The 14,557-nt window shown below is 36.9% G+C and overlaps 1 protein-coding gene across 1 annotated transcript; it reads left to right on the top strand.

Annotated features, from left to right (window-relative positions):
- The first annotated feature begins 27 nt into the window (after nt 1-27).
- Nucleotides 28-14,488, top strand: sars2 (seryl-tRNA synthetase 2, mitochondrial). The gene is made up of 16 exons (XM_062067988.1): nt 28-516; nt 595-690; nt 5,512-5,541; nt 5,635-5,775; nt 5,853-5,907; nt 6,001-6,064; nt 8,088-8,193; nt 8,302-8,349; nt 8,924-9,032; nt 9,170-9,215; nt 9,293-9,380; nt 9,523-9,635; nt 12,434-12,527; nt 12,607-12,699; nt 12,769-12,834; nt 13,900-14,488. The coding sequence occupies exons 1-16, from the start codon at nt 247-249 to the stop codon at nt 14,038-14,040; spliced, it is 1,560 nt and encodes a 519-aa protein (XP_061923972.1). The 5' UTR covers nt 28-246; the 3' UTR covers nt 14,041-14,488.
- Nucleotides 14,489-14,557: the final 69 nt, after the last annotated feature.

Raw genomic sequence — 14,557 nt, 5'->3', positions numbered from 1 at the left:
ATTTACAAACAGCGTCCCTGTAGTTGAAAGGAGTACTCTAAGCTTTTCACAAGGGCGGACAATGACCTGCGAACGGCCTTTGTATGATGAAACCAGCAAATTGCGTCATGTTTTCCAGGACGTCATAATATTCATATTTTGTATTAAAATATGTTAAATATGGCTTGGTAAGTCGTGAGCATCCAAACGCTATAGTACTGTCAATTCCAATTTCTAGTGAATGCAACACCATGCTGTATCTCAAACATGGCGACGTGCTTAGTTACGAGTGCGGCAACTAAAAGTATTTTTGCGTTGACGCCGGTGGTGCGGCGTTATTGTACAAAGAAGATAAGCTTCGTCGTTCCTCGTCGCCTTTCTCATAGATCTGGGAGCAGCTTGTATGACCATGTCCTTGGAGGATACAGTGACAAGCCGGAGCTTGACATGAGAGCGGTGTGTGAAGACACCGACAAAGTCATCGCCAATGTAGAAAATAGGAAGGGCGAGCTACGCGGTGAAGACGTCAGGCTCATTGTACGTGTAATAAACATTTCTAAAATGATACCATAAAATACGCTTAACTTTAATTTTTTTGTGTTTCCCTTATTGCAGGTGTCTGCTTGGCAGCAGCTCCAAGCAGTAAAAAAAGACATTTTAGAGCTGGAAGAGCAGAAGCAGCAAATTAGTGGAACAGTCAAAGCTTGCGTGGTCAGTAACAATGTGATGTTTGTTATGATTCTTGCATTAGATACTGATGTCTGCAGGTATATTGAAGTAAAACTTAAATCATTGTAATCCCTGTTGTGAATTATGTGCGTGTATAAATTTACAGACCAACATTTGATTAGATTAGATTAGTTTATTTCAATTTCATAAAACACATGACTACACATTAGAGATGTCCGATAATGGCTTTTTTGCCGATATTCCGATATTGTCCAACTCTTAATTACCTATTCCGATATCAACCGATACCGATATATACAGTCCTGGAATTAACACATTATTATGCCTAATTTTGTTGTGATGCCCCGCTGGATGCATTAAACAATGTAACAAGGTTTTCCAATATAAATCAACTCAAGTTATGGAAAAAAATGCCAACATGGCACTGCCATATTTAGTATTGAAGTGACAAAGTGCATTATTTTTTTTTAACATGCCTCAAAACAGCAGCTTGGAATTTGGGAAATGCTATCCCTGAGAGAGCATGAGGAGGTTGAGGTGGGCGGGGTTGAGGTGGGGGGTAGCGGGGGAAGGGGGGGGGGTGCATATTGTAGCGTCCCGGAAGAGTTAGTGTTGCAAGGGGTTCTGGGTATTTGCTCTGTTGTGTTTATGTTGTGTTACAGTGCGGAAGTTCTCCCGAAATGTGTTTGTCATTCTTGTTTGGTGTGGGTTCACAGTGTGGCGCATATTTGTAACAGTGTTAAAGTTGTTTATACCGCGACCCTCAGTATGACCTGTATGGCTGTTGACCAAGTATGCTTGCATTCTCTTGTGTGTGAAAAGCCGTAGATGTTATGTAACTGGGCGGGCACACAAAGGAAGTGCCTTTAAGGTTTATTGGTACTTCTCCCTACGTCCGTGTACACAGCGGCGTTTAAAAAATTCATAAATTTTACTTTTTGAAACAGATACCGATAACTTTGAAACCGATACCAATAATTTCCGATATTACATTTTAAAGCATTTATCGGCTGATAATATCGGCAGTCCGATATTATCGGACATCCCTACTACACATGGTTAAAAATGACAGAATTAGCCACAAGGCTAGTTTTCATCTGTAGTCCCCTGGCCATGATATAAAAAAAGTCAGTAAAATTACAATTAAAAAGAAAAGAAAGAGAGAGAAAAAGCACACAATACATATACAATATGATAACAAATAAAATACAACATCACAACACAACATTTATCTTGGCATCAAAACAGTCTCATCTTTTAGTGCTGGCAGCTGTAGGCGTTGATAAGCCACATTTAAACATTTTTGTGAAGGCCTTGTAGATTATATCTGCCAATTTTTTGAAAGTCGGTGCATGATGCGATATCCATCAATCCACCCATCCATGTTCTACCGCTTGTCCCTTTCGGGGGGTGCTGGAGCCTATGTGTTGAATAATTTGAGCCTGAGCACTAATAATGGGCTTATAATTTGCCAATCATTCACAACCCTTATGTGAGACTTTCTCTTTTCTGTGTGTTCTAAATAGTGAAAAACTGCTACCAAGAGGCGGCTAATAATTCAGGTAATGGAGCGTCATCTATTTTGCCCACAAAGCCCTCTTAATTAAAGGCTTAGTGGCCACATGCGTGGATAGCACCTTTTAGCTCTTATTTCCAAAATTGTGTACACTACTGAATTGGGGTCTTATGGCCGCTTATGTGGACACTTATACTGCCATCTGGTGGTGTCAGAAGAGTATAACATACAATGGAATTTGGAAAAAAAAAGTGTACAAATAACAATTATCATGTCACTAAACATTAAGTACACGTTTGTTACTTATGGACTAAGTACATCATATCAAAAGATGATTCTTTGTTTTTATTCTAATTAGGGTCCAATAAGCCCAAATAGCAAAGAGAAATACAAAAAAGCATGTAAACAAACAGCTTGGGCCTTAAGAGGTTAAAAAAAAACTCTAAAAGCCCTCTAAAAAAATGTGTTGACCTGCATATTAAACAAGCGGTATTGTTATTGTAGATGCTAACAGCAACAAACTACGTTTCTGGCGTAGAAACACTGTTCAAACACAGAATAATACAAACGGAATATGACAACAATCTTACTGACTGAGAAACAAACTCAATCATATGAAAAATACTACAAATAGACAATCAAAATATTTGTTAAGTATTAGCCCAGGTTTAATGTTTTGTTCGTAAACCTCTAGCTCATCTCTGGTATGTAGCTGTGACATCAAGCTTTATGTGCTCCATGTATCAGAATCAATATTATGGTGACTTACTTGATATCAGTTGTTCATCTGGTCCAGCTGACATGGGCTGTCTTTTCTAGTTGATTTTACTGTAGGTGGAAAAGTATTTAACTGCTGCCGTGTTTGTTAGTGCAAACAGTTCTTCATTTGTTGTTATGTAGTCTTTTGGAGCAGTGTCCTCTTTGCCAGATATTCAAAGCATTTTACATCGATGGTAATGTGTGCAGCTGTTTCTGTCAGCATGGCTTGCGAGCTCCACCACCAGGTCATGGTGAAGTAGTTGATAGATTTTGTATCCCCGTCATAAATTGTAGTCCTGACTCTCTCGGCCCTCGTCTGCTCTGAGGTTTCATTCGGTCTTCCTGCCTGCTCTTCTTCTCTTACCAGTAACTTATCCTCGTTGTGTTGAGGCTCAAAAAGTCAAGGTTCTGGATTCTCATTTGTCCCCAAGTAGTCATACTTTTCGTTCTCTTACAAAGTCTGCCATGATTAGTGGTAACAAACACGGAACACGCTCTTCATGCTGTTGTTGACGGACATAGGTTTTTAAAAGGAAAGTAATATTTTATCTGAGTCTGTAAATTAGTTTTCTTGTTGATGATTTTTGTTTGGTTTTGTATTGTGTAGTTATATTTATATGGTAATTATTATTCTGTGACTGTAAATTGTTTGCTTGTTTGCTTATTGATGCTTTTATTTGTTTCTGTATTGTGTAGTTATAATTATATGCTTTTACTTGTAATTGTATTGAGTTTGTGGACCCCAGGAAGACTAGTGGGTTGTTGTGGCAACCAGCTAATGGGGATCCTTAATAAAAATCTAATCAAAATCAAATAGCGTTTGTTGCTATGCACTCTGTGAAAACAATGCGTCTGGAAATGTTTTTCCTATAATGCTTAAAATGACGTTGAATGTTATGAATGTGTCTACATTACATACATACTTACAGCTAGGGATGTACCGTTAAACGGTATAATGATAAACCGCGGTAAAACTTCCCACGGTTAGTATTACCGTTTTAAATTTAAACTATTGTAAAACCTTGATTGATAACACTTTGGTAAACTCACAGACGGTGACAATGCTCATTTTTTGGACACACATAAGCTAGCGCTAGCTTATGTGCTACCATGTATACAAGAGACATTAACCTTATTTCCCATTAAAATAACAACATTCCCTAATCTAAACTTGTATAAACACATTACTGCGTGACAACTAAGATATTCAATTGTGTACATTAAACCTACAGGCTGTATTCTCTTAGACTTAGAGTTCAATTGAAAGTCAAAACAGTTTGACAACAGGAAGTGAATTTGCGTGACGTCACATAAATCGAATGAGATACATCCAACATACATTTTTTTCTTTATCATGAAAAAAACAAAAACAACTTTTACAAAATAAAACTGAACACTCATATGAAAATAATATGGACTTTAAGTAGCCAGAACAATATTATTTTATAACAGATTTCTTCTGCCAATAAAGGATAATGTGTGGCTATTAGTTTATTGTATTAAATTTTTTAAATAAAACTTAATAATAATTGTGTATAATTACTTTTTTAGCACATTCAACAAAACCGTAATAATGATAACCATGATCATTTTATCATGTAGGTAACAATAACTATGACATTTTCACATTGTTACATCCCTACTTACAGCATATATATATATATATATAAATATATATATATATATATATATATATATATATATATATATATATATATATATATATATATATATATATATATATATATATATATATATATAAATAAATAAAATGTAGAAGGTTTTTTTTAGAGGGCTTTATATGCGAAATAAGTAATTTCCCATTACATGTATTGTTAGCCGCCTCTTGCTAGCAGATTTTCCCTATTTAGAATGCACAACAATCGAAAGATACGAGTGTTCTTTTCTTGCATAAGGATTGTGAATGATGGGTAAAATTAAACGAAGTGCAGTTCTGCTTTAAATTCTGTAGGTCACAAATTGGTGGCTGCCGAGAGGGTGTTTGCTTTGAATTGAGGTGCTATCTCGCCCTCTTCCTAGTCCGACCTAGTCCACTATTCCCCACTAATACACACTTGTTAACAAAAGAATAATGTTGTGTTACAAAAGCAGTGTTTTGAAAAGCCTATGGTTTCACTCACTGGTTCAACAATATTATAGAAACCTAATAAACAAACTAGACAAGTTGGCCATTTTTGTTCAGAATAGGCATTTTGGGGTGAATATCACGTGTCGTACTTAGACAAACTCCTCCTAGGGATAAATCAAATCAAAATCATTGATGCTAGACAATGGACTAGAATATATTGCAAACAATTTTAGCTCATGCCACATGTAGGTGGACTTGGCGACAAGCTTTAGGGACAAAAACGTGAAAGTAAATTAACTCCACAACACCACCTGGTACCTGATTCAGTGTCAATTGAGTGGGATTGATACCTGCCTACACCCTTTGTTGTCATCCATTTAAGATAGTAATTTGCAATATTCACTTGTATGTGTTCAGGGTCAAAAGTCACAAAAATTTGACGCTGAATCATACAATTGACAAAATCATCTCTTCTTAGGCAAAGCACCAAAAGCAAGTTCTCACCAACGTAAGTCAAACTTTTGGACACTTGAAAATGATCTTTTACATCCTAAACACTGCCTTGATATCCATTTTGAGCTCCCTTCTGTTCACCACACAGCTTCCAGAGTACAACCAGGCTGTGCTAAAAGGTCGAGATATCCGCAACAGACTGAACCAGCTGTATAGCAGAGAGACAGAGCTGGATCAGGAATACTATAGCCGAGCGCTTCGTCTGCCCAACACCACCCACCCTGATGTTGTGAGAATGAATATGTTTAGAGTGACCTTATTCATATGAATGTCGTCGTTTGAAATGTCAAACTTTTCCTTTCCCAGCCCATTGGAGACGAGAGCCAGGCGAGGGTAGTGGAGCTGGTTGGGCAGAAACCAGGTTAGTGTTCTGAGGAATGGATTATTGCCAATTTCACTTGCTGTTTCTACCTAAAGTAATTGTGTTTAAAAATAAACTATTTTTTTGTTAAAGAATTTGACTTCAAGCCCAGAGGCCATGTTGAACTTGGGGAGGAGTTGGGTCTCATCAGACAGAGGTGACAACTCCTAGTACTTGTTCCGACTTAAAAAGCCACTCTGTACATGCTCAACATCCAGCTTGAGCTCCACTGTATGATTATTAACTGCACCGCATTTTATTTTGCTGTTCAAACATGCAAGTTTGGTACAACAAATGTGGAAATCCTGCCATAGGGTTGTGCAATATAGACGATATAAATTATATAAATTTGGCTGATGATGGAGCTTTTAATACTATCCTTTAGAGGTGGTAATCTTTGGGCATCTTACAATTCAGGAGCTACGTTTCGAATAAAAACAATTATTGATGCATCTATAATTTATATGTATTGATGCAGTTTTACAATTCTTATTGTTTCCCTAAATAAGCGTTTATCACTTGCAACTTTAAAAACAGTGCATTTGTAATAAGAGACAGTGAAATTAATTCTCACATTTATTAAGTTAATGGAAATGTGTGCAAAACTGGACTATAAGTGCCCTATAATAAAGGAGCTGGTGGGATTTTCCCGTGAGGTGGCTTGCTGCAGTCAGCCAAATTTTAGAACTGTCTGCATTAATTTTATTTACAATAAATAAATTGATAATCGATAATTGATGTTTACTAATCGATTTTATAATTGTCCATGTCCGAATTGCGATGCATCTAAAAAATCGATTATTTCCCCCACCTCCACTATCCTTATATCGTGATAATGCATGTTGATGATACATTCTAGTTGTGTCAGCACATTTGACAGTGACAAGCCAGCCACCGCGTCACTAACAAAATGTAGCATCCTCGCCGGCGGCTAACGTCTTTCCACAGTGCAAAGCCACTTATAAGTAAATAATCCGATCCTCCATGGCGGCAAACAAACTAAGTTTTTTGAATAATATCATCTAAGGAGCACGAGGAATCGCTAAACATGCTACATTACACACTGTAGGAAGATATGCTAACCGCAAGCTAGAGCTCTTCAATGTAAACAAGTTGGCGGCGAATTAATACAAATATTGAGAGTAACGATACCAAGTAGTATAGTATCAAGTTAATACCACAGTGGTTAAATCGATAATTTTACTATCAAAACAATTTTTTTTTTTCATTTTTGTTGTTGTTTACAAACTCAGTAAATAAGTGCCGGGACACAGGAGGGCCTTAAGTGCAAATATATATATATATATATATATATATATATATATATATATATATATATATATATATATATATATATATATATATATATATTTTTTTTTAATCAGAGCCTATAATATGTCATAATTTCCAAATGTAATTGTTATTGGTAAACCGCCCTCCTGGGTTTTTGTCTGATCATAATTGTGATAATAAATGTAATCGTTCAGTAATCTTTTATAGTGAAGACGTTCATTTGGCCTACTGATAATACATTTATATAAACATGGTTTTGTGTAAAAAGCCTTAATAGTAAAATTGTTTGTACGTTACAGCAACATCATGTGACACCTCATGAAGAGGTAAGGTAGCCAAAACTTGTCTGGTACAAACCATTTTACTATTCAGGCTTTTCTAGATGAACCTTGTTTCTATAAATTCAATGATCTTGAATATGAGCATTCGTACCACTAATACTGCCCCTGTAACTACTTGTTATTGGATCGTTACCCAAATTTGTTGTATTGCCCAAAACTAGTTTAAAGAATCCAAACAACAGAATAATAAGTGTTTATTACTTGTTAAAACCATGTTACAACAGAAAGTAATCCAATACTAACTGTAAATCAACAAGTAAATTAATAATAGTTTTGAGAAAGTAATAACAACCGTAATTGATTTAATTTTTTACTGCCTATGTCAGCAGGTAAATTAGTATCCTTTGTAACCCATTTTGAAATTGTTCTATTATCATTTTTATGTTCCAAATGATATATTTGAATATATATCGATATTGCAAGAGGCTGCAATATATATTGTGATGTAGATTTTAGGCGGTATCACCCATCCCCTATCCTGCCATTTTGAAAGCACATGGCTGTAACTTCCATATAATTATAGTACACATCTTTGCTTACCTGCAGGCACCTAGCTCACATCTCAGGCCACAGATCCTACTATCTGAGGGGAATGGGTGCCAGACTTCAGACCGCGCTCCAAAACTTTGCGCTTGACACACTGCAACGGCGTGTAAGCAGCTTTAAATGTTAGACATTGGTGGAAAGAATTTCCAGAAATATTCACATACAAGCAACTAACTATTAGGTATTAAATACTTATTTTTTGTGGCTGCAACAGGGCTTCATTCCCATGGTTGTACCGGACATGCTGAAAGGAGCTGTTTTTGTGAGTAACAAATGTTTCTGTCAATTTGATCGGTATACTAACCTAAGCTAGCTATGACCATGTCTATATTTGAAAAAACATGTGTTTTGGCCTCTCAACCACATAAAAACTGAGCTTTTGGAAAACTCCAGCCAGGGTTCAGATTTTCAAAAACGTCACACTATAATGCGGGGGTCAGTCAGTGTATTTAAAAAGACACAATATTTTCTGGATTTGCTATCCAGATTTGCACCAACTTTGAATGCAAATTGTTTAAATATGTCACATAGGTTTTAGTTGATTAACAGATTTGTTAGTTTGCTATATAGGGGGAAAAGCTGCAAGCTATTTCTTATATTTTGGTTACCTTATTTTGCTACATGACAGGAGCATAATTACAGAAACAGTTCAAATACAGTGCAGCTCTACACCTATTCAAACTATTAGCTAGAAGTGTGTCATTCAAAACAGGCATTGTTACATTTTACAAATACATTCTTTGTGCTGCTCATGCAATGGTTTCTCTCTGTGTTTCATCTGACCATGTCCCACCTTGCCACTCACTTTATACTCTTTATGTTTCATGCTCGTCCAGGAGGGATGCGGCATGCAACCCAACGCCCATCGCTCTCAGGTCTATTCACTGGACCCAGCTCGTTTTCCCAACTTAAGTCTGGCTGGGACCGGAGAAGTTGGAGTGGCTGGTATGACTTTTTTGCCTCGAGTGATAATCAAAGATGTGTTTTGAATAAAAAGTTGTCTTTGAATACTAGAGTTTTGTTTATGTGGGAATACAAGTTGATTTTGCAGATGCTCATTGTGTGATGCCTTTTTTCATTAGGCTATTTCATGGATCACGCAGTTAACTTCAAGGAGCTACCTGTCAGGTGAGGAGCGCTACCCCACTCACGGTTTTGTTTTCCAAATATTTCTAGCGGACCTGCTGTGTCGCTCCCTTCTACAGGACAGTGTGCAGTAGTACATGTTACAGAGCAGAGACTGACACAGGAAGAGAGACCTGGGGCCTCTATAGAGTTCATCACTTCAATAAGGTCAGTGAAGCACTAGTTAAGCCTGCAAAATATAATGAGCTGTATCAAGCCTTTTGTTATATTCTCAATCTGTTTTTTTTATAATGACACCATCACTTTTGAGTGCTTAGACACAATGTGAATGAATTGTGTGTGTGTTTAGGTCGAGATGTTTGGAGTGACCGCAGACGAGACAGGAGAGGAGAGTACTCAGATGCTGGAGGAGTTTGTTTCTTTGCAAAAAGAGTTGTTTTCTTCATTGGAGCTTCACTACAGGTCTGAAAACACAAGAACATGACATCAGTGTTTCCCATACAATCATTTTTTTGTTGTGGCCCACTACAAATACATTTGGACCATCACAATTAGATTTAATGCTGCCTATTACGCCTTTGCTCATACACACATTATAACTCTGCACAATAGGTGGTGTCGTAACTATGTGTCTTAACACTTTAATTATTGCAATTAATCACAAAACACTGTCACATTAATCATGTATAAAACCATATTAATTGCGCAGTTTATTTTGATCACACTACTTCGGACAGTGGATGGTTACCTGAAAGGCGAACAGGTTGTTTTACGGTCAGTGATCAAATCAATGCATACGTGAAGTGAAGTGAATTATATTTATATAGCGCTTTTCTCTAGTGACTCAAATCGCTTTTACATAGTGAAACCCAATATCTAAGTTACATTTAAACCAATGTGGGTGGCACTGGGAGCAGGTGGGTAAAGTGTGTTGCCCAAGGACACAACGGTAGTGACTAGGATGGCGGAAGCGGGGATCGAACCTGGAACCCTCAAGTTGCTGGCACGGCCACTCTACCAACCGAGCTATACCGCCCCACTATACGCCACTGCAGGGGACTCTGACTGGTTTGTATGCTGGCAACTTTTATTTAAAAATACACCCCGACAATACTTTAGGTATAACTGTTAGCAGGTTTTGAACAAATGAATGGCATGCATTCAAGTAAAAATATTCCTGCATGGCATTCTGACAATAGAATTGCATTTGTGTCAAAATATTGGGGTTTATTTTTTTACAGTTAATTGAAAGTATGTGTGCTGGTAATTTACGCGGTTAATCAAAAAGCGAAAGTAATTAATGTAATCGTTTGACAACACGAGTCTTAAATGGGTCATAATATGATTTTTTTTTCTCCATTTATAACACTTGTGTGGTCTACATAACATGTAATAGTGGTACTTTGTGGTCCAAATGTTGCGAAGATAATTTTTACAGAACATCTTCAAGCCGCTTTATGACTCTTTTCAGAATGCGCCGTTTTGTGGGCGGTCTTATTTACGTGCCAAAGCCCTCCCCGAGGCCATGCCTGCGTCTCCATCATATCAGGCGTGTTGCAGTTTTTAGCGCTTCCATATGGAGTATATTGACAGATATAAGTTGGAACTATATGCAACTTTTTATTAGAAATGGCAACAGCGAAATATTTTAGCATGCATGCACATGTACAAGCCAGTCTGCCTCGCAACAAGAGAATAGAGAAAAATAAGTGACTTATTTAGACTACAACTGAAAAAAAATGGCTGACTCACTCAAATCTCTTTGAGTAAACATCTGCCATTTATGGAGATATCTGTTGATACAACTAAGGCAAAGTACGTCACGTCTGAAAATCCAAATGGCTCATTTGGAGGAAGGCAAGATTGTTTGATCAATATTGCCGCCATATCTCCATGATCGATTTCACATTTTCCGTGTCGTCTTCCAGAGAATACGAAGCAGGGATCCACTTTGAGGCTAGATTTAGCAAGTATTCAGACACCTCTATATGGTTTTCCAAAAAGTACCCAGCAACAAATACAGCTCCATGTTCTGGTCTTATTGAAAATGTTTGGGGACTCTTAACAATAAAGCATGTATTGCACTTAAAGGGGAACTTCACTTTTTGTGGAATTTAGTGTATCATTCACAATCATTATGAAAGACATGACGATGGATGGATTCTTTTTTTTTTTAATGCATTCTAAATATTAAATAAAGGTAAATACAGCAGAGTCAATAAATAACGATGCAAAAAGCTCCAACAATACTCCATTTACATTTCTTGATTTGAATATTAACCAAGTATTAGTGATATTGTTAACAGCGATAACGCAGGCCAACTATTTATAGCGGCGCCGTGATCACAAACTAGTGTACATTTTTGACATTATCAACTGGTGAGGTGCTTCCTTGCTTCCTTCCTGCCTAGAATTTATTGTAAATAAAAAATGAGCGTCTCACCTGGAAATAAGAAGTCTAAGAACGTTGGTACACTTTGACAACCGATTAGCACCTGAAAATGGTGAGAACGACACGAAAAGATGCTTGGGTCCACCCCACTTTTCTTCGCGAAGATTGAGTCATTCGCCATCTAAATGGGAATATACAAACACCCTAACCGTCAGCATCCTAACGACAGCAGATCTTGTACAGTAAGTGATGTTTGTTGGCTCATATAAAGTCTGCAGTGAGCAGTAATCAGTGATGTTTATAAAAAAAATAAAAAAAGCAAACGTGTCGCCTATGCTTAAAATGATAAAAATACGCAAATATTAAATATTATTATAAATGTGCTTGCTACTACATTACAAATATACTTACAACATGTATATAAAACTTTAATGGAAGTGTTTAGATGTGTTTTTGAGTGCTTTATAAGCAGAATAGAGCAACTCACATAGGCTCCATTGTAAGCAGACTTTTGATTGCATTTATTAAATTTTTAGAATTTATTTAAAAAAAAACATCCCTTATGTCTTTCATAATTGTGAACGATGGGCAAAATTCCCCCCCAAAAAGTGCAGTTCCACTTTAACGAGCAGCACATCCGCTGGCCACCCAATCTAAAGGCACTCACAGGCCAATAAAACCAGTTTATTTGTAATTCTAGACATGTTTTGCTCTTAATGTTTTTTGATCATGTGTCATGGTCAATTATCCAAATGACATGATGATATCATCTACCCAACCACACAACCCTATGTCACAAATAGATCGCTGCCTTTTAGGAAACACTACACATATTCATTATTTTGTAATTTGTGGGTATTTCTCCCAGAGTGCTAGACATGCCAACACAGGAGTTGGGTCTTCCAGCTTACAGAAAGTATGATATTGAAGCCTGGATGCCTGGAAGGAACAGTTTTGGAGAGGTCAGTGATGCTGCATTGTTGGCTGTGATGCTGTGCACGGTGCATTCTTCTTGCAACAATTCTTTTATCTGCCTGTCAGATTTCCAGTGGGTCTAACTGTACTGACTACCAGAGCAGACGACTGAACATCCTGTATGAGAGAGAGGATGGCAGCCTGCAGTACGCCCACACAGTAAGACCATCACTGGTCTTTGTTCCTACAAAGCATACAGCAAACCTTCATAATGTTATTTTTTTGTAGGTTAATGCTACAGCATGCGCCATCCCCAGGACAATCATTGCTATCTTAGAGACTCACCAGACCAAAGTAAGACATGCATCCTTATAAAAGGCTTTCTAAAGATGTGTGTTTTAATAATTATGTGATAAGAGGATTTATGTATGACATGATGTGGTATGATTCTATTAAGTGTAGACCTGGCCAAGAAAGCAGCCTTAGCTATTAAATTTTACATCACACTGATAAAACAATCGTAATACAGTAATCACAGTACAAATAATCTAGCAAAAAAGCTCATTGACTAATTTCATTACAAAATCAAATGCACCATGTGGAAATGATCTATGATAGTGTGCATTGTCCTGATGAAGACATCATAAGATTGTACATTGTAATCAATATAGACCATTACTTCTCAAATAGTGAGGTCAGCCCCCCCTTGAAAGGACGGTGCGATGCCAGGGGTGGCGCGTGTGACCCCAGTTAATATGCTTTATCAGTATCATGCTGTAACAAAAATCTGCACAAATAGTTTTATTAATTTTTGTTTTGTTGGTGAAAGTGTTTTATAATTTGTGCTCCTGAGTTGATGTTGTTGATCAATTTAAATGAAATATTGTTTATTGAGTTAATTTAATTAGATTTTTCATGTTCAATAGTTGAAGTTGGTCAAATAATGTTTATAGTTTAAAAAAGGATTTATTTATTTTTTAATTTCAGGCAAGTTGATGCACTTTAAATCTTTCCTGTTACAGACTAAAAAACAATGTTAATAAAGTTATTCTTTGTTTTAAGTTGATCTATACTCTATACTTTTACTTTAAGGTTAGTAGAGGTACAATGTTATGCAGAGGTGTACCTATAACAATTTTATAGACAAATTATACTATTTATAGTCACGGGTGGGGGGCGCACAAAATATGTTCTTCTACGTCGGAGCGGGGCAGGGGTTGTAACAGAAAATAATTGAGAACAATGGAATAGACTATATTTTTACCAAGTGTTTGAAAAATGAATGTGACTGGGAAATATACATCAACATTGTCTGCATTAGGTTGTATCAACCTTTCTTGGGGAAAACATAAACATTCTTAATTTGTTGTTTTAAATAATGCAAAATACCATTTTTGTGTGTATTTTTTGTCCTGGCAGGAAGGCTTTGTGCGGGTCCCCGCAGCCTTACAATCATATTTGGGCCTCCAAGTGATTGAAAAACCAGCGTACATTCCCCTGAAGTACATTGGTCCTAACCAACCTTGCCGCCCACCCAGACCTGCTCCCAAAATTAGGTGACATCAGTGTTGGGAATAACATGTGAAGTCATAGTGATTCCATTAACTTAGACCGCATATATTTTTCCACTTTGCTGTGACTTGGGGGTCCTGGGTCCTGCTTTGTGCATCTGGAAATAGGTGTCAATCTTGGTCGTCACTTTGTGTGTGTACATGTTTGTCATGGATGACCCTTTATTTGTTAATTTTTAAAATTTAAAATGCAGAACAAGGGTGTCAAACTTGCTTACATTGAAGGCTTTTATTTGACTTACAGGCAATCAAAGAGCTGGTTGTAAATGAAATTGGTAACTGCTACGGCTAGTCACTTCGTCATATAAACAAACTACTTTTGTAATCAGCAATCAAGGAAACATATTGGCCTGTGTGTACACTATTGAATTTTTTTTTTTTTTTTTAAAGTCTGGTAATAAAAAAATGCTTGTAATACATTAAATCATGTGAATTGCGGTTCAGATTCCATCCATCCTTCCATTTTCTACCCCTTGTCCATCTCGGGATCGCGGGGCTGCTGGAGC

This window comes from Entelurus aequoreus, linkage group LG13, assembly GCF_033978785.1.
Source record: "Entelurus aequoreus isolate RoL-2023_Sb linkage group LG13, RoL_Eaeq_v1.1, whole genome shotgun sequence".
Classification (NCBI taxonomy): domain Eukaryota; kingdom Metazoa; phylum Chordata; class Actinopteri; order Syngnathiformes; family Syngnathidae; genus Entelurus; species Entelurus aequoreus.
Note: the sequence above shows the minus strand (reverse complement) of the source record. Positions and strands in the feature narration are given on the sequence as shown.

What these genes read in the sequence shown, in the direction of transcription:
- sars2 (XM_062067988.1), top strand. Translation starts at nt 247, where the DNA reads ATGGCGACGTGCTTAGTTACGAGTGCGGCAACTAAAAGTATTTTTGCG. An exon ending in AAAAGCAAGTTCTCACCAAC is followed by an intron (nt 5,542 to 5,634) that starts GTAAGTCAAACT and finishes TTCACCACACAG; the next exon opens with CTTCCAGAGTACAACCAGGC. An exon ending in TTGGGTCTCATCAGACAGAG is followed by an intron (nt 6,065 to 8,087) that starts GTGACAACTCCT and finishes GCTTACCTGCAG; the next exon opens with GCACCTAGCTCACATCTCAG.